This window comes from Staurois parvus, unplaced genomic scaffold (genome assembly GCF_062004578.1).
Source record: "Staurois parvus isolate SC_StPar_1 unplaced genomic scaffold, SC_StPar_1.0 ptg000530l, whole genome shotgun sequence".
Classification (NCBI taxonomy): domain Eukaryota; kingdom Metazoa; phylum Chordata; class Amphibia; order Anura; family Ranidae; genus Staurois; species Staurois parvus.
In genome coordinates, this window is record NW_028318326.1 from 10,949,520 (window position 1) to 10,968,738 (window position 19,219).

Below are 19,219 nucleotides of genomic sequence, written 5' to 3' on the forward strand. Positions count from 1 at the left end.
CGACAGAAAGAGGTGTTTCTTTTCTCACTCTATCCAATACTAAAAAAAAAAATTTGGACTTTAGATACTTTAGACTTTAGATACACTGTAACATATGACCCTGTCAGGGGCAGTACAGTATTTTAGAGGGGGGATACCTGTATTAAAAGCCAGCTGTTATGGTGGCTTAAATAAACAACGTGCTTTTTGTGACTCTTGGAGAGATTAGTGGTTAAGTGGTGGCAGTGACACCATCATTTGGTCTTGCGATGTCCATACTAATTGATTGGAGCTTGGATTTGTAGAAGAGATAACTTGCTACTGGATTTCCCAAGTGACATAGGCTAACATGTGATTTGGTATATCTGTTTCCACAAAAAATTTAAGTGGTTTTTGGTAGTGATGGCCTTTTAGCTTTGCATTAAACTAAAAAAGTCAATGACTTATATCATGGGGGTTTTACAAATATTTTTACAGATTGTTATGTGATTCTGCAGATATTAATTGGTAGCAAGCTATTCATGTATCGTTTTTCCTTACTGATGACCTACCTGTCTAGAATAGTCAGGGTAAGGAGAAGTATCAATGGATTTCTAGTAACAGATGATATAAAACAGCACTTTATTAATGCTACTATGTGGCTATTAAGCTGCTACAGATCTACAATCAGCAAATTTCATTGTCCCTGCTGAATGAGTCAACAGGAGACAAACTGGACCTCTTCACAGAGACTACTGCTTTCACACAGAGATCGGGTGCCCTTTTCTACAGCATGCTAGCAAGGGATAGATTTTTATACTCAGGATGTGTCAATCTCTAAAGAAAACAAGCCATCAGACCTAACACACACAAGCTATTAGACTTACAATATGTAACTGGAATATTTGTAGCTGAATTACAATTCTTAGAATTGTCTGGATTTGTGACAGGTTAACTTAAAAAAAACTTTCTGTAAGTTATCAAATTGTAATATTTTAGACCATAATTGTGAACATTTTGCAAAAAAAAAAAAAAAAAAGCTATAGAAATGTTTATTTTTTACATTGAGCAATCAAATCAAGAAATCGCAAGCAAATAAATAACTTTTCATGGGTCCTGAGTATCTATCTGTGTTGGTTATGCCTAACTCTCACTCATCAAATGCTGTTTCCTTTAGGCTGCAGGAGGAACTATCTCACACCAAGTCAGCTTCTCTTACTTCAATGCTTTTAATTCCTTGCTAAATAATATGGAGTTGATACGGAAGATATACAGTACATTAGCAGGCACAAAAAGAGACTTGGAGGTCACTAAAGGTAATTTCTTTATTGTGCTTTAATAATTTTCCATGTTCAATTTTTTTTTTAATTAAAGCTGAACTCAGGGCATCAACACCTTCATTTAATTATATTCCTCGAAAGCCTCAAAGGATAAAAAAAAATACTTTGATTGCACTAAAAACAATTGCAAACCTAGATATTACATAAAAGAACAATAAAGGACGTACATAGCCTTTAAGGAAAAATGAGATATGGGTGGGACCCAGCACATCCACCCTCTGTAGACTTCCTGCTGAAAGCTACAGATGGGCAGGTACAAGACCATCCTCCTGTACAAGTGGAGAGAGTAGCACCAATCAGTCTTTATTACAGGAAATTCCTACAAATAGCAAAATCCAGGAGTTGTTTTATACTGGATTGCTGCACAGATCTGAAAGAAATACACAACTTCAAATCCAAGATTTTAATAAGAATGGCTCATCTCCTGTATTAAAAAAAGTTTGTTTTGCCCAGATTTCATCTTTAAAGTTTACTGTATTATGAGACTAAAGAAAGAGTTATTGATGTTTTGGTAATTTTCTTACAGAGGAATTTACTAATTCTGCAAACAAATTTGGACAGATTAGCCCACTAGAAATTGACATCTTGTTCCAGCTTTCAGATCTATTTAATGCTACTGGGTAAGTATAATTGTGCGCTGAAGAAAAATCTACCTCCACCTTTGGCTCATATTGACCTTGTCCATGGACATATTCTGTTACCTTCTGTAAAGTAAAACAGAGCAACTATAAGATAAAAACCCTTAGCCAGGTATATTCCAAATCATGTATTTTAGTTTAGAGTAGTTTAGACTGTCAGGTAAATCACTGTAGTTCTCAGAGAAGTCACTAAAAAAATCTCTGCGTGTAGTCCCCAGAGTAGTGACCAAAGATCTCTTCATCAGAGTTCTTGAACAATTTGTTTTTGTATTAAGAGTGACCCCCCTTCCTCGGGGCTTACACAAAACATTTGTTCCCCTTTTCTCAGATGTCATGGAATGCTGTTGCTCAGTGCTTGGCCTTCCTGTGGTTGGCATAGTTTTTGAAGACTCCAACACTCCTTCTGCCATTTAAAAATAGTGCATGCACTGAGTGAAGTAGAGTCCGGTCATATACAGTAGAATGAAAGCAGTCTGCCTGGTGTGTGCACAGAGATGAAGATGAGGACTATTGGTATTCATCATAGTCATAGCCAGCCTCAGCTGGATGCTGCATTCATTCATGAGGTAGGATACGTATAGCTCTGAAATACTATGCCAGCCCTGGGCAGCGAGTAGCAGTGTCTCATGAAAGTTGAGGTTTGGGTCCAGTTGACTTCTTCTGTGCCGAGATCAGGGATGGAAAATTTTATTTTTAATGTGAAGGTGTTCATTTTTATGCACGAGTTATGCATGAGCGATATGTGTGTAGAACTACCCCCAAAGAGCCGCAAATTTTAATTGGTTCTTTTCCCAAAACATTGCAGAGGCCACCAATCACACAGGCAACACTTCACTAGGTGAAACTTTTTTGAACAGTCTCTAAATCAGAAATGTACCACTGGCACCCCAAATGTAGAACAGCCCACAGTCACTGGAATTGTGAGCTTGGATCAGTAATCACATTATCCCAGGGCAGCTTTACACCTCCTTGGTTCCACAAGGCACTACTCAGTGAGTTCTCCAGACCAAATGCTTAGCTTCAAAAGAAATTAGGAATCAGGCCCCCAGCTCTGCCACAGCTGGGACCTTGGTGAACATCAGCAGACTCCAGAAGGACTGCCTCAATGGGCAGCAGCCTCTGAGGTTGGGAATTCCTCTAGCAGGTTAAGACAAGACCAGGTCTGCTGCAGGCCCCAGACTATTTATGTTCCCCTCCAGCCACCTACTGGACACCTCCTCCAGGACTGGCAGAAGCACAATAAATATTCAGGCTGTCCATTTGATTTTCCCAGTCCACAATGTTCTGGAAGCCTCAAGACTGCAAGGGGGGGGGGGGGGGGAGTGAGGAAACCTGCAACCTGTGAAATCTAGAACAGCCCACAGAGCTCAATAGCTGCTTCAATGACTACAGAGGAGCCAAAAACTAAATTTAATTAGCATTTTATACTTGGAGGGTGCTACATGTGTGATGATGGACAGCATTTAGAGTTTTTTTTTCTTTTTTGCGTGTGTATATTTGGTTGTACAGTATATGATAATGTATCTATTTGTTTTTTTTGTTCAGGCGCCTCACTCTGGCAGATATTGAGAGAATTGCACCACTAGAAGAAGGAGCTTTGCCTTACAACTTGGCTGAAATCCAGAGACAGGTAAGGGCAGAATGCAAACCCAAACCTCCTGCTCGAAGAATGTTTCCCACACTATGGATGGTTATCAGCGATGGTATATAGACCCAGTGTTGTTACTGTATGGCAGAGCTCAGCATTCAAAAGAAGGGCTGGATGAAGCTTTTTTTTAACCACTTCCAGACCGGACACTTTTACCCCCTTCCTGACCAGGGCAATTTTCAGCTTTCAGCGCTATCACACTTTGAATGACAATTGCGCAGTCATGCAACACTGTACCCAAATTAATTTTTTACCATTTTTTGAGACAGATAAAGCTTTATTTTGGTGGTATTTATTCACCGCTGGGATTTTTATTTTTTTTGCTATGTTAATGAAAAAGTCCAAAAATTTTGAACAAAAGTGTTTTTTTTATAAAATTTTGCAAATAAATAATATTTCATCATAAATCTTTGCCAAAATGTATTCCGTTATCTTTTTAGTAAAAAAAAAAAACAATTTGTTTATAACCAAAAATTATAATTTTTAAACATTTTTTTTTACATTTTTATTTTATTTTTTTATATTATTATTATTATTTTTTTTTTTTTTACATACTGTCACCCTAGCAGTACAGTGTCACCATGGTGACACTGTACTACTTGTGGGGGGTGATGAAGATTTTTTTTTTTTTTTTTTTTTTTTTACACTGATTGCTTTTACACCCATATAGGATGTAAAAGCAATCATTTCTCTTTCTCTCTGTGTGCATTCCTGCACTCACTGAGAAGTACTGAGTGAGCTGTGATTGGTCACACCTTGTCACATGGTACAAGGCTGTTGTGAATAGCCTTGTACCATGTGACCTCTGTGATCATTCACAGATTTCACACGTAGTAAGCAGTGATGTCACAAGTGACATCTTGCTTACTACTTTGCATGTGATCACTGATTAGCCAATCAGTGATCACATGATCGGGACCTCGTACAGAGGTCCCGTCCGACGATCGGTGTTTCACAGCGGGCACCAGATCGCGGTGCTGCGCGCTCCCAGGGAGCGCGCACAAGCAGGGTGCGGGGAGGCCGTTCATAAACGGCCACCCGACCCTGCACTGCCACCGTCCGGCCGTTTATATGCAACAGCCGGTCGGGAAGTGGTTAAAAAGACATTTCTTGAACATGCTGGCTTATGTTTACTTTTGTTTAAACACAGGCTCAGATACTTCATATAGATTTCTAATGAATTGCCAAAAAATCCCTATCAATCTGCACTGTGGGCCTACTTCGGAGATCTAAGGTTATTGTGGATTTTTGGGCATGAATTGAACCTGCTCCTTGCCAATGCAAGGTAAAGCAACATGTTCACTTTAATGTTCCACCAACCCTTTCCTCAGCTACTTATTTCTATGTTACCGTATATCTTTCCTATTTTTGCTATTTCATTCATTTATGGAAGTGAGGACAAGAAGAACAGGAACAAGGAAATGTTTAGATAACTTATGCATTTGACAGATAAAACCTCGTTGGTACACCTTGTCCACTTTTGATTCACTTTTTTTTTTTTACAAATAAGCACTGAACAGGAGGAAGGTTGAAACGAACACATCGAGCTAGAATTCTTACAAGATGCATTTACACAGTAGATTTTTGTAACTAATTCTGTTGATACACTATTCATCATTTCACTAGTAATATGACATTTGACAGCTAACTGATGAAAACAGTACCTCGTTCCCTCGCTCACAGCTGCGTGCTTTAATGTAAAACACACTTGAGTTTTTGAGAATGGACATTTTTAGATTGTTTCTTGCTGTCAATTACAGTGCTGGTAAATGTTTGTTTGTGGAACTGTCTGGTAGGCTGAATGCAGTTTTATACAGTTGTGTCCAAAATTATTCAACCCCCAATGCTGTAAAGGGGTTTAGGGACTATAGTGTACATTTGGAATTGTATTCAGAATCAAATCCTACAAGGACGTTGTAACTACCCAAATGCAACTAAAATGACATCAATTGTTTATGTAATACAGTAGTAAATGGTTCTTATGTGGTTTCTTCATTGCCACAATTATTCAACCCCTTAAAGACTACCACTCTGAAGAACAGAGGTTCATACAGGTGCTTTCCATCAGGTATTGAAAACACCTGTGGATGTCACCGAGCAGCAATCAAGCATAATAAGCACCAATTAGGCAGCTTTAAAATGACTGTGATACTCAGCTCCTTCTAGACATTTACTGGTGTGGTTACAAACATGGTGAAGGCAAGAGAATGGTCCAGGAAGACAAGAGAAGAGGTGATTTCTCTTCACAGGAAGGGCAATGGCTATAAGAAGATTGCAAAGATGTTAAACATACCAAGAGACACCTTAGGAAGCATCATTCGCAAATTCAAGGCAAAGGGCACTGTTGAAACGCTACCTGGTCGTGGCAGAAAGAAGATGCTGACTTCGACTGCTGTGCGCTACCTGAAGCGTAGAGTGGAGAGAAGTCCCCGTGTGACTGCTGAGGAACTGAGAAAAGATTTGTCAGATGTGGGTACAGAAGTTTCAGCCCAGACAATAAGACGCACACTGCGTAATGAAGGCCTCCGTGCCAGAACTCCCAGGCGTACCCCCTTGCTGTCTCCAAAGAATAAGAAGAGTCGACTGCAGTATGCCAAAAGCCATGTGGACAAACCACAAAAGTTGTGGGATAGTGTTCTGTGGACTGATGAAACAAAATTAGAACTGTTTGGGCCCATGGATCAACGCTATGTTTGGAGGAGGAAGAACAAGGCCTATGATGAAAAGAACACCTTGCCTACTGTGAAGCATGGTGGAGGGTCAATCATGCTTTGGGGCTGTTTTGCTTCTGCAGGTACAGGGAAGCTTCAGCGTGTGCAAGGTACCATGAATTCTCTTCAGTACCAGGAGATATTGGATGGAAACGTGATGCAGTCCGTCACACACCTGAGGCTTGGGAGACGTTGGACCTTTCAACAGGACAATGATCCCAAGCATACCTCCAAGTCCACTAGAGCATGGTTGCAGAGGAAAGGCTGGAACATTTTGGAGTGGCCATCGCAGTCACCAGACTTAAATCCGATTGAGAACCTCTGGTGGGACTTAAAGAAAGCAGTTGCAGTGCGCAAGCCTAAGAATGTGACTGAACTGGAGGCCTTTGCCCATGAAGAATGGGCGAAGATACCCGTAGATCGCTGCAAGACACTTGTGTCAAGCTATGCTTCACGTTTAAAAGCTGTTATAACTGTAAAAGGATGCTGTACTAAGTACTAAGATTGAATGTCACTTGGGGGTTGAATAAAACTGATAATGCTGTGAGCACAGAAAAGACATTTGTGGTTATTTCATTATAACTGTTATGTTATATTTGTCTGACCTACAAGTGCCTCTTTAATGTAAATGTAAGCAAGATGACTGAATGATCAAAAGCAATGTCAAACTGGCCAAAACACTCAATTTCAGTGGGGGTTGAATAATTTTGGACACAACTGTATCTCTTTGCATAGTTTATTCAGAAAGCTGAAGCTGTAATTGTATCCTCAAACTTTACTCACCTCCATACCTGTATTGCTGTCTCATCAGGTCACACCCATAATGCTATAGCATATTGAGTTTGCAACAAGGTCATATCATTGAGTTTCTGGAATGTGAGAGTTATCACGTCAAAAAAGATAGACAGGGATCTGGGAGGGGATAAACGGACATTTTCACAAAACCCAAGAAAAAAAGGAGTTTTGTAGAATGATTAGCTTTGAGGCTCCATTCATGCCTATGCAGTTTGCTTTTTGTCTGTTTTGCAGTGCTTTTCGCAGTTTTGCGTTTTTCTACACACGTTTTTGCCGCGATTTGTGTTTTATTCAGCTCAATTTTTTTAAAGTGGAATTTATTTTTGCTGGGCAGAATAAAAATGCAAAACATGGCAAAATCGTGGCAATATCATGGAAAAAATACACTACCATGCATTACAGGAGATTCTCCATTGAACTCTATTGTATCAAAAACGTTGCTTTTTGCTTTTAAAAAAAGTTCTTGACCCTTTCCAAAAATGCAGCAGCTCAAAAAAGCATAGATGTGATTGTCTTCCATAGGAAACCATGTTAAATGGACTGTAGTGCGTTTCTGCAAAAAGCACAAAAAAATGCATTGGTGTGAAAGATGGTTTACAAAGCTTGCAGCAGATGGTGGGTGAGAGCAATGCTTCCTCAGTAAAGTCTGTAATGAAAAAAATGTATTGGGTAAAAAAAATTCTAAGATTTAGGGCTTGTAAACACTTGTGGTTGGGGGGTTGCAGTAAAAACAGGCGGTTAAGCCATGTTTTTCCCACCTTCCTTATACTACAAAGACAGCCATCTAAGGTTGTACACATGCCATGGCTGCAATGTTTTTGCACAATAAAAATAATACTCTCCTGTTGTGTTCAGCGGGCAGTACCACTGCAGAATACAACCCATTCAAGTGAATGGGGCTGCAGTGCAACCTCCCTGCAACCTTGTGTGTACATGGTTGCAGCTTGGTGGTGCGGCATGCACAGGATTAAAACAGGTTATAAAGAGGCAACATGTTACTCAAGGGTCACTTTTCAGAGGGGCTGCTGCACATTTAAAGCTTAGCTTTAGAGTCGTTACTGAATTCTGGCTTTTGCAAACTATAGTTTACTAACTACTTTTTGCAAGATACTTGAATTCAAATTCTAATTTTAATGACCAGATAAATATAATGGGGAGTTTAAATTTTTCATCAAGGTCTGCTGATAATTAAAATGTGCAGCGTATTCTGCTGCAGGACATGCGGTAGGGTATGCAGTGGATGGCTATATAGAAGTCACATTGAATGTGAATTCATGGATCCTTTAGCGAAGCCTTGTGAATACATGCCAGGCCTGCTTAGTGCTACAGAAGTGTCATGAACAGATGTTCAGGAAATCGGGCTTTTACTTGTTTTGAAATTGCTCACAACCTGTCGCTCTGGGATGGTGAATGTCACAATAGTGAACCTTGTTGGCCCACCAACAGAGACAAATGAGGCTAGGAAGAAATTTTATTCACCCAATATGTTTTCTCCCTACATGCCCAAACGACCTCACTGAAGAACAAACAACATGCAAAGATATTCTAAATCAAGAAATGTACAATGTTTTCTGCATACAAAACAATTTTGTTGTTTTACGATATTGGCTCTGACATAAGAGTAAAAAAGGTATATTTTCATAGACCATTTTACATGTTGCATGTTCTACCTGGATAAATACGTGATGTCAATCTGTCTTGGAAACTAATAGTCAACATTCCACAGTGAGTTTTTATGTTTCTGGAATAAAAAAAATATACAGAATGACTAAAAAAATGGAGTCAAGCCATTTGAGGAGAATTGCTTATTTTATACAGATGCTCCATGGAAGACCCCCTGGAAAAGTTCTAGGTATGTCCAAGAGTGAGACACATGGTTCTAAAGGCATGAGGTTTTTTTTTACCTTAAAGTAATATTAAACCTTCATTTTTGTATTTAAAATAACACACATGGCATACTTACCTGTTCTGTGTAATGTTTTTGCACAAAACAGCCCCAGTCTTCCTCTTCTGGGGTCCCCCACCAGCGCTCCAGGATCCTCCTCTTCAAAGAGTGCCCCCATGGAAAGCTGCTTTCCATGGGTGCACCAGTGCGGGCCTGCTCCCAAGCCACCCTGTCCGCGTCTATTGACATAGAGCGATCAGTTCATCCCTGCCCCCTAATCGTTCATCACAGCGTTTAATTAACAGCAGTGGGAGCCAATGGCTTCCGCTGCTATCGGCCTGCCTCTTGAGGAGGAAGACAGTGGCGAGAGCCGCTACTTTTATGCACATCACTGGATCGGGCTCAGGTAAGAATAGGGGAGGGGTGGGGGGGCTCAGGGGATCCTACAGCACAAAAGGTTTTTTTATCTTAAAGCATAGAACGCATGTCAAGTCTTTAGAACCACTTAATGCAGCTCAGTTCTACATAGTTTTTTTCTACATTTTAACCACTTGGCAACCGTGCTATAGCCGAATGACTGCTGCAGCACAGTTCTTTAGTTCTGGGAGGGCGTCACATGACTTTCTCCCAGAATGCACCCTCCTGCACGCCCCCAGCGACGCACACCTGGCAATATCCATGATCGCTATGTCCTATGGACACAGCTGATCACGTGATGTGGTAAAAGGCCAATCACAGTGGCCTTTTACCATGTGATCAGCTGTGTCCAGTTGCCGGTTATCGGCTGCACTTTCTTTACGCTGCCACAGCATGAGAAAAAGACTGCCAATAACCGGCAAATGTCAGAGAACAGATCGGCACTGATCATTAGAGCACTGATGATCAGTGTCCAGCAGTGCCACTCACCAGTGCCTAGCAGGGCCACCCACCTGTGCCGAATAGCACCACCCACCAGTGCCACCCAGCAGTGCTGCCCATCAGTGGCACACAGCAGTGCTGCCCAGCAGTGGCACTAGTCAGTGCCGCCCATCAGTTCCGCCTATCAGTGTCCATCATTGCTGCATATCAGTGCAATATCACCAGTGCTGCCTATCAGTGCCCATTGGTGCTGCCTATCCGTGCCCACCAGTGCTACCTATCAGTGCAGCCTCATCAACGCACATCAGTGAAGGAGAAAAATTACCTGTTTGCAAAATTTTTAATGGAAACAAAGTAAAACGTTTTTTTTTTTGCTCTTTTTTTGTTTATAGTGCAAAAAATAAAACACCCAGCGGCGAGTAAATACCACCAAAAGAAAGCTCTATTTGTGTGAAAACACATGATGGATACAGTATTGCATGACTGCGCATTTGTCATTTAAAGTGTGAGAGCCCTGGAAGCTGAAAATTGGCCTGGGCAGGAAGGGGGTAAAAGTGCTTGGTAGGCAAGTAGTTAAAAGAGAAACCTGTTAAAAACTGTTAATGATAGTGATGGATCCTTACATCTTGTCAATTTCTTTTGGTGTTTTTGTACATTGCCTTTATCCACCTTGTCATTTGGTATAGCGGTAATATTTCAGTCCTTAACCACCTGCCGACCGCAGATAGCCGAATGACGGCTACATTGCGGCCGGCCAGTTCTGGGAGAGCGTCAGATGACGTCCTCCCAGAATGCGCTCTCCTGCGTGCCCCCCAGGGGCACGCACACAGCGATCTCCGTGATCGCTGTGTCCTACGGACACAGCTGATCACATGATGTGGTAAAAGGACAATCACAGCGGCCTTTTACCACGTGATCAGCCGTGTCCAATGACAAGCTGATCACCGGGAAATGCAATTGCCGGTTCTCGGCTGCACTTTCCTCACGCTGTCAGATCGTGAGGAAAGTACTGCCGAGAATCGGCAGTTGTCAGAGCAGGGATCGGCTCAGATCATCAGGGCACTGATGATCAGTGTCCTGATGATCGGTGCCCAGCAGTGCCACCCACCAGTTCTGCCCACCTGTGCCCAGCAGTGTGCCCACCTGTGCCCAGCAGTGCACCCTCCTGTGCCACCCAGCAGTGCCACACACGTGCTCAGGAGTGCCACCTACCTGTGCCCAGCAGTGCCACCCACCTGTGCACACCCACATGTGCCCACCAGTGTCCATCAGTGCAGCCCAGCAGTGCTGCCAGTCAGTACCCAGCGGTTGTGCCAGTCATTGCCCAGCAGTTGTGCCAGTCAGTGCCTAGCAGTGCTGCCAGTCAGTGCCCAGCAGTGATGCCAGTCAATGCCACCTATCAGTGCTGTCTATCAGTGCTACTTTTCAATGCCGCCTATCCGTGCCACCTCATTAGTGCTGCCTATCAGTGCCACCTATCCGTGCCACCTTGCCACCTCATTAGTGCTGCCTATCAGTTCCCATCAGTGCTGCCTATCAGTGCCCATCAGTGCTGCCTCATCAACGCACATCAGTGAAGGAGAAAAATTACCTGTTTGAAACATTTTATAATAGAAACAAAGAAACTTTTTTTTTTTCGAATTTTTTGCATTTGTTTGCTTATAGCGCAAAAAGTAAAGTGCCCAGCGGCAATTAAATACCACCAAAAGAAAGCTCTATTTGTGAGAAAAACAATGATAAAAATTTCATATGGGTACAATCTTGCATGACTGCGCAATTGTCATTCAAAGTGCGACAGCGCTGAAAGGGGTATAAGTGCCTGGTAGGCAAGTGGTTAATATTGTACACTAAAGTCTTTAAAAACAGAAAATATATACATTACAAGCAGTATTAACCCCAAATTAAACATTTATTATATTAAAACTTAACAATTCTTAGGTGCGATGGCTGCATTCGTTTTCTTTTTTAGGCCTTCTTACTTCCATTGTCATCTGGCGATCCAGCCAGTAAGTCGGTTTTTCAAAAGCGCAAGTTTTCCAGCAGAATTTATCAGTTTACGTGGATGAGACAAACCTTTTACCACTGGCAGAGGTGATTAAATAAATAGCTTTTATTTTTTCATGTAAAACCTTTATCCCAAAAGGAAAAAAAACTTGCTGTAACTGATTATAAGGCCTCATGCACACCAAGCTTTTTTACAGTTGCTGTTTTTGGCTTCTGGCACTTTTTTCTACAGCCAGTAAACTCCCCAGCATGTTATCCTATGTGTCCATGCACACACAGGCTTTAATCAGTGTTTTTTGGCAGGAGTATTTTCTGGTTGGAAAAAAAGCAGAACTAGTGGGTTTCAAGAGGAGTTTTTTAGCTGTAAAAATGTTCAAACGCTGGTAAACGTGGTAAAATGCGGCAAACCAGTGTTTTTGAGCCAATTTTTTCTTTGTGCTAAAAAACGCAAATGAGGAAAAACTTGGCTAAATGCAACAAAATGCTAATGCAGCAGCGCTAAAAACTACAGAAAAACTTGCTTAACAGCTAACTCTTCTGGCGTTTTTAAAACACCCAGTGTGCATGAGGCCTAAAGTGTGAGCTGGTGTTTGGATTCAATTTGATATTCTACTTAAGTCTGTTAATACGTCAAACACTCCTCTCTACCCCAACACAGACAATACTGCGGTTTGCTGTGCCTCCTGTGCTCATTCATCCAGAGCTGTGCCTCGCTAATACAGGAGGTGTGTTACTGGCCAGTTTACTATTTGAAAACAGGGGAAAAAGCCAAAGAAAACGGATGCAACCACCACAAGTAATGATCGGTAATCTGCAATATATCACATTTTTGGTTTGGGGGTTTAATACTGTTTCATTCAACAATACCAAAAATAAGGGGTGTTATTGCTCATTTTAGGTAGGATAGTGGGTGCAGCCATGCAGATCACTCCTTTTTGTCTCTGGTCCAGCTGTCTGTCCAGGATCACTGATTTAAAGCACAGATACGGGGGGTCGGTTATACTTTTTTGGCCTTGTTGCCTATACAAATAAGGTCAGAAATGCCTCCAGGTTAGTTTATATACAGATCTCCTGTTTTGTAGCCTAATAAACTCTACATGTGTGATTGCCATATCCTCATCCCGCCTGTGTGGCAGGGCACATGTCAATAAGCTGTTTTGACTTGTTAAGGGAGACTGACAGAACTGCGTTGCGGCTGACTGTCTGAACCTTTCTATATATTGCTGCTGTGAAAAGCCATTTATGAGACACCTGTTGGGGCAGCAAAATTAGGTGTCTGAGCAAAGCCTGAGAGAGAATTCAGACTGATTAATGTCACAGCGGTGATTAATCAAAACTAATTACTGTATTCAAGCAGCAGAATCCTAACTTCATTTTGTTGATTCTGGGAGGCGGGAGAGAGATGTGCTCTGGGTGCTTCTTGGTAATGGTCTAGTAGACTACAGCAATTGATGACAAGGGAAAAGGACTCGTTGCATTCGGCATTCCAGTCAAAACACTGTTTAGAGCTCATTTATGTTAAAAAAAAAAAACTGCAATGAAAAGTCATGAGTAACATAACACTGAACAAACATGTTGTGCTTTCGCTCATGTACACCAAGCGATTGAAAAGGGACCCTCTGGGCAGGCTTTGCTTAGGCAGCTACTCTTTGTGCCAATGCTGTGTTGTCTGCTGTGCAGTTATCTTTTTGTTGCGCCAGATTTCCCGACACCTGTTGCAATTTGAATAAATGTAATTGAAATATAATGAAAAGGAACCTTTCCTTTGTGCTGTACTGTAGTTGTGAACAGAACGTACCCAGAGCCCACTGGAATAGTCCATTGCACAGCTGCCATTTAACTTTTCTAAAAGCATTAGTTGAAGGCTTAGTTCACCAAAAAGCTGCCTATGCAGGTAAGGGGCATCTGTAGATAAAAACAAACTGTGCAAGCTTTGGCTAAAGTTAAGTAATGGTCTTGCTACAGGTGTAAGCCATTTATGTGCTGTACCTCCCAAAGCCTGACTGAATAACTCCCATAGACAGCATCATTCCATCCTGCCTTGTTGCTAAGACACTCCCAGCCCTTACTGCTCACCCCCACCATAACAGGAACAAGCTTTCTAACCCACGCACATGTGTGATCCACTATCTCCTCAGTCGAAGCTCAGAGCTACTGCGACAGGGGAGAGACAGGCCATTTGAATCGGCTGAGAGCTTCTTTGCAGCATCCTCACGACAAGGCAGGAGGGGGGGGTAATGCCATCTCAGTGAGTTTTTCAGTCAGGCTTCAGGAGGTATATAAATGCTGATCAGCAGGTCCCGGACCATAAATCATTGTCCAGGACCTGCTGATCAGCTTGTGCTGCAGCAAATGACAGCCAAATTTCTTTTTCAAATAAAGTTTGTTCCTACTTAATCCCCTATTAATCCTAAATTTACGCTAATCAGTCCCAATGAACTCTTTCTTCCCCATCTTCCCTAAGCTGTTGTTTTCCTGTTCATTTTTTTGTTCATTAAAACTAAAGGCAATATTTTTTTTTTAAATTTTGGATAGAGTAAGGGAGAGTTAAAACCCATCAGTTTTTTTTCCAGCTGGGTCTCATTGGGGTGATTTCCCATCACTTCCTGTCATATAGTCGAAGCAGGAAGTAAGAAGAAATACCACCAGAATGAGGGCATCTCTGGTTGTCACCAGAGTCACCAGAACTAATGTCCCCATGGTAAGATCTTCCCTCCTCTATTCCCCCCTATTCTGGTGACAACCCAAAATTTGGGATTTTCTTTCACTTTCATTCTGGGTGATATCTGTAAACAGGGTAAATAGAGAAGGTGAATCTCCGTAATGGGGGCACAGACAGCAATAAAAACTGTCAGGGGTTCTTATCCCTCTCCACCCTATCCAAAAAAAAAGGTTGCAGTTTAAAATTTTCAATCGTGTCCCTTTTTTCCTTCAAGGTTGTATGTGTTAAGTTTCTCCGGTCCCTCCTGATATGCTTTGCAATGCTTTATACCAGAACCAATATTTTAGTGCATTTGTAAACAGGACAAATTATAAAATAAATGTACTGCATACGTTTTATCTACAGTAACAATCATTTTTTTTAACTAATGTTATCAAAGTAAAAAAAAAAAAGTTCAGGTTTTTTTTGTTTGTTTTTTTAAGTTCTGTCTTTGGTTCGCATAAAAAAAAAAACAAAGAACATTTTTTGCTAGACAATATTCACCAGAAAGAAAGCATTACTTGTTCTAAAAAAAAGATATATGTATTACTTTAAAGCTGAACTCCAGCTAACACTTTTTAAGCAGTTACAGCAACAGTTTTTCTCTTCTTTTTTGAGATAAAGGTTTTGCATAAATTAATAAAAGCAGTAATCACCCCTGTCAGTGTTAAAAGCAGAACTAAATATAAAAATACTTACCTTAGTTCCATAGGTACAATGCCTTTATCATGCGGTATAACATTATTGGTAGAAATGTGCGGTCCGTTTTATTCCAAATTGAAATTCAGACAAAATTTTTGTTATTCGGAGATTCAGATGTATGCAAATTTCTGACTTACAATAGTAATGAATTTAAATGAATCCGAAATTATGAAACAAAATGTCCAAAATATTGAATTATCCAAATTAGAATAGAATCTGAAAACGAAATCAGATTAGAAAACAAATGTAAACATATTGTTGACTATTGCTGATTTCCTTCAAAGATTGTGTGTATTAGTGTACCTAAAAGAACTGATGCTGTTTTGAAGCCAAAGGGTATTCAAATATTAATTTGATTTCGTTTTTTCTTCTGTTCGGTTACTTTGCATTTTTTAAATTGATCAAATAAACAGGTAAAATATATATTTTTGAAAGCATTTGTACTTTACATTATTTCTTCACACCTGCCTAAAATTTTTGCACAGTACTGCACATAGAGACATCAAAATATTAAAATCAGATTTTGCTTTTATAACTTAGAACAGTTCACGTATTCTATATAAACCTTACTATTAAAACAAAAAAGATTAACGTGTCAAAAATCAAACAGTCAATTTTTCTGGTGAATGAATCATTTTAGAATCATTTGTGTCCAGATCAACATATATGCCTTATAACCTAGGACCCTTCAATTTTTTTCATGTTACTTTCAATACTTTTATTAAAGGTTTAAGCTGGCCATAGATGGTGCTATTTGCTTTTCTGCAACCATGTTGCAGGAAAGAAAATCACTCAAATCCCTCCCATGGAGCTATTGTGTTCTCCTGCTGGGGGGCACAGGGAGTCACTCCTGCTGGGAGAACACCCAGTGATTACTGCTAGCAGCTATAGCTGCTGGCAATAATTAAATGAAAAATCCGACATGCTGGTTGTATCCAAGTCGATTGGTCCCTCCCAACCCTAATCTAGTGGATGATGTGCACAAATGAAGGCATAACATGCTTTTAATGACTACACTCAACATAATTGTTATGCATGTACGTCTTAAGGTATACAAAAAGATAGTATCTTCGATTACATGAATTTCAAGTTACTGACTAGAAGCTACATTTTTATATTTCTCATAAAGATGGCACCTTCATTTCCTATAGAATTATTTAGTAGTATTTCATGAATAGCATCAAGGTTTGGGGTCCAGCACATGTTGATACTTATGTAGTTCCACAATTTGTACAGTGCCTGGAAAAAGTATTTCTACCCCTTGAAATTTTCCACATTTTGTCATGTTACAACAAAAAACATAGATGTATTTTATTGGGATTTTATGTGATGGGAAGATGGATGGAGCCAAATACAGGGCAATCTTAGAAGAAATCCTGTTAGAGTCTGCAAAAGACTTGAGACTGGGGCGGAGGTTCACCTTCCAGCAGGACAACAACCCTAAACATACAGCCAGAGCTACAGTGGAATGATTGAGATCAAAGAATATTCATGTGTTAGAATGGCCCAGTTAAAGTCCAGACCTAAATCCAATTGAGAATTTGTGGCAAGACATAAAAATTGCTGTCCACAGACGCTCTCCATCCAATCTAACAGAGCTTGAGCTATTTTGCAAAGAAGAATGGGCAAAAATGTTACTCTCTAGATGTGCAAAGCTGGTAGAGACATCCCCCAAAAGACTTGCAGCTGTAATTGCAGCGAAAGTTGGTTCTACAGTATTGACTGAGTATTGACTGAATACAAATGCCCGCTACACTTTTCAGATATTTATTTGGCCTTCTTGATGCTGTTTGTTCACTAATGTTCTCTAACAAACCTCTGAGGGCTTCACAGAACAGTTGTATTTATACTGAGATTAAATTACACACAGGTGGACTCCTTTACTAATTAGGTGACTTCTGAAGGCAATTGGTTCCACTAGATTTTTAGGGGTATCAGAGTAAAGGGCGCTGAATACAAATGCATGCCACACTTTTCAGGTATTTATTTGTAAAGAATTGTCAGGGATCCCCTCGATCCCTGCCGCGATGGTCCCGGCGCAGGCGCACTGCTCCGCCCTGTGCAGGGACACGGGCACTAGGTCCGGGCCGGCCGCGGCGTTCGAGTTCGCGCATGCGCAGTAGAAGCCGCGGCCGCCCGCTGGGCACCAATGGCAGCGCAGGGCAGGATATTTAAATGTCCCTGAGCTGTCATTTCGTTGCCTTCTGGTCTTACCTGCTTCCTGTGATTCTGAACCTGTGCCTTGTAAGTTAATTGACCCGGATTGTTCTTGACCTGCTGATTTCTCCTGCCCAGACCCTTGCTTTGCCTGACCTCTCTCCCTGGATGCCCCTCATTAGATCTGACCTACTGTTGCTGACCTGGCGTGTGACCCGACGATTCTCTGCCTGCGTGGGGATCGCACACGCTTTCGGTCATTCCGTGACTCCTGTCTGCTCTATTTTGAACTGCAACCACGGACCTTTTTGACAGAATCGGTGAAAGTGGGGTTTGTTATCTCCCTGTTGCAGGGTGAACCCCAAGACTGGGCCCACTGACTAAGGGGAAATAATGATCCCCATCTGGTTACGGTTGACAACTTCTTTAACGCTATGGCCATCTTATACGATGACCCACAACGGGCGGCCTCGGCCGAGGCCACATTATACGCACTCCGACAAGGTTGGCGAGCGGCTGAGGAATACGCCTCTGACTTTAGGCGCTGGATGGGAGACACTTGCTGGAACGAGTTCGCACTTTTGCACCAGTTCCGTATGGGCCTATCTGAGGCTCTGAAAGACGAGCTCGCCCGGGTGGAGGTGCCTGAGACATTAGAGGACTTGATTGCACTCACCATTAAAATTGACCGTAGGCTACGGGAGCGCAGATTGGAGAGGTCTGGTCAGGGTCGCGGAAATACCTGGGGGTCATTCCAAGGATCCAGTCAACATACTAGGCCAAACATCGAGAACCTCCCGTCTGAAGATGCTCCCGAACCCATGCAGCTAGGCCTGGCACGGCCTAAACTACCGCCAGAGGAACGCCAGCGCAGACGCTCCCAGAATCTGTGTCTCTACTGCGGTGAAGCTGGTCACATGGTACGTTCCTGCCCGCAGAAACTGAGTAAGTTCACCTCATCTTCTTTATCTATTGGCAATATGAATCCGTCCCAATACTTAGTTGTCCCCCTCTCCTTTCAGCTTTCAGAAAGGATCGTGGAGGTGACGGCCATAGTTGATTCGGGGGCATGCAGCTGTTTTGTGGATATCAATTTTGCTCACCAGCAGGGTATCCCCCTCCGTCCAAAGGAGAAGGGGTTTCACATCTATTTGGCTGATGGGTCCCGGATAAAGTCAGGGGTGGTTAACCAGGAGACCCCTTCCATTGTGACTTCCATTGCCGGTCAGCACCGGGAACTCCTCCGCCTGGATGCTATTGCATCACCCCTTTTCCCAGTCATTCTGGGGCTCCCATGGTTGCGGGCCCATAACCCCCAAATTGACTGGGAAACTGGGGTTGTCTCGTTCCCTTCCCCATACTGTCGGGAACTGTGCCGAACTTCGGGCCCGGAGGTCCCCCAGGTCCTCCTGTGCTCTGAAGGGGATGCCAGCCTAAAACAAGTGATTCCTGCAGCCTATCATAAGTTTCTTGATGTGTTCAGTGAACGGGGAGCAGATACTCTACCCCCCCCCCACTGCCCATATGACTGTCCTATTGATCTGTTACCCGGTTCTGAAATTCCCTTCGGGCGAATTTTTCCCCTTTCTGAGCTAGAATTAGGGGCCTTGAAGAATTATATTGAGGACAGCCTCCGGAAGGGATTCATCCGTCCCTCCACTTCCCCAGCAGGTGCAGGGATCTTCTTTGTAGAAAAGAAAGACAAGACTTTGAGGCCATGTATTGACTATCGGGAGCTGAATAGGGTCACAATCAAAAATCGTTACCCATTACCGCTGGTACCAGAATTATTCCAGAGCTTAAAAGCTGCAGTAGTATTTAC

At 41.9% G+C, this 19,219-nt stretch overlaps 1 protein-coding gene across 1 annotated transcript in view; it reads left to right on the forward strand.

Annotated features, from left to right (window-relative positions):
- The window catches only part of SLC25A12 (solute carrier family 25 member 12), a 201,235-nt gene that overhangs the window by 71,306 nt on the left and 110,710 nt on the right, over positions 1 to 19,219 (forward strand). The window contains exons 7-9 of the mRNA XM_089690512.1: positions 1,136 to 1,274; positions 1,825 to 1,918; positions 3,482 to 3,566. Of these exons, the coding sequence (XP_089546638.1) occupies positions 1,136 to 1,274; positions 1,825 to 1,918; positions 3,482 to 3,566 (318 nt within the window). The remainder of the gene's footprint in view (positions 1 to 1,135; positions 1,275 to 1,824; positions 1,919 to 3,481; positions 3,567 to 19,219) is intronic.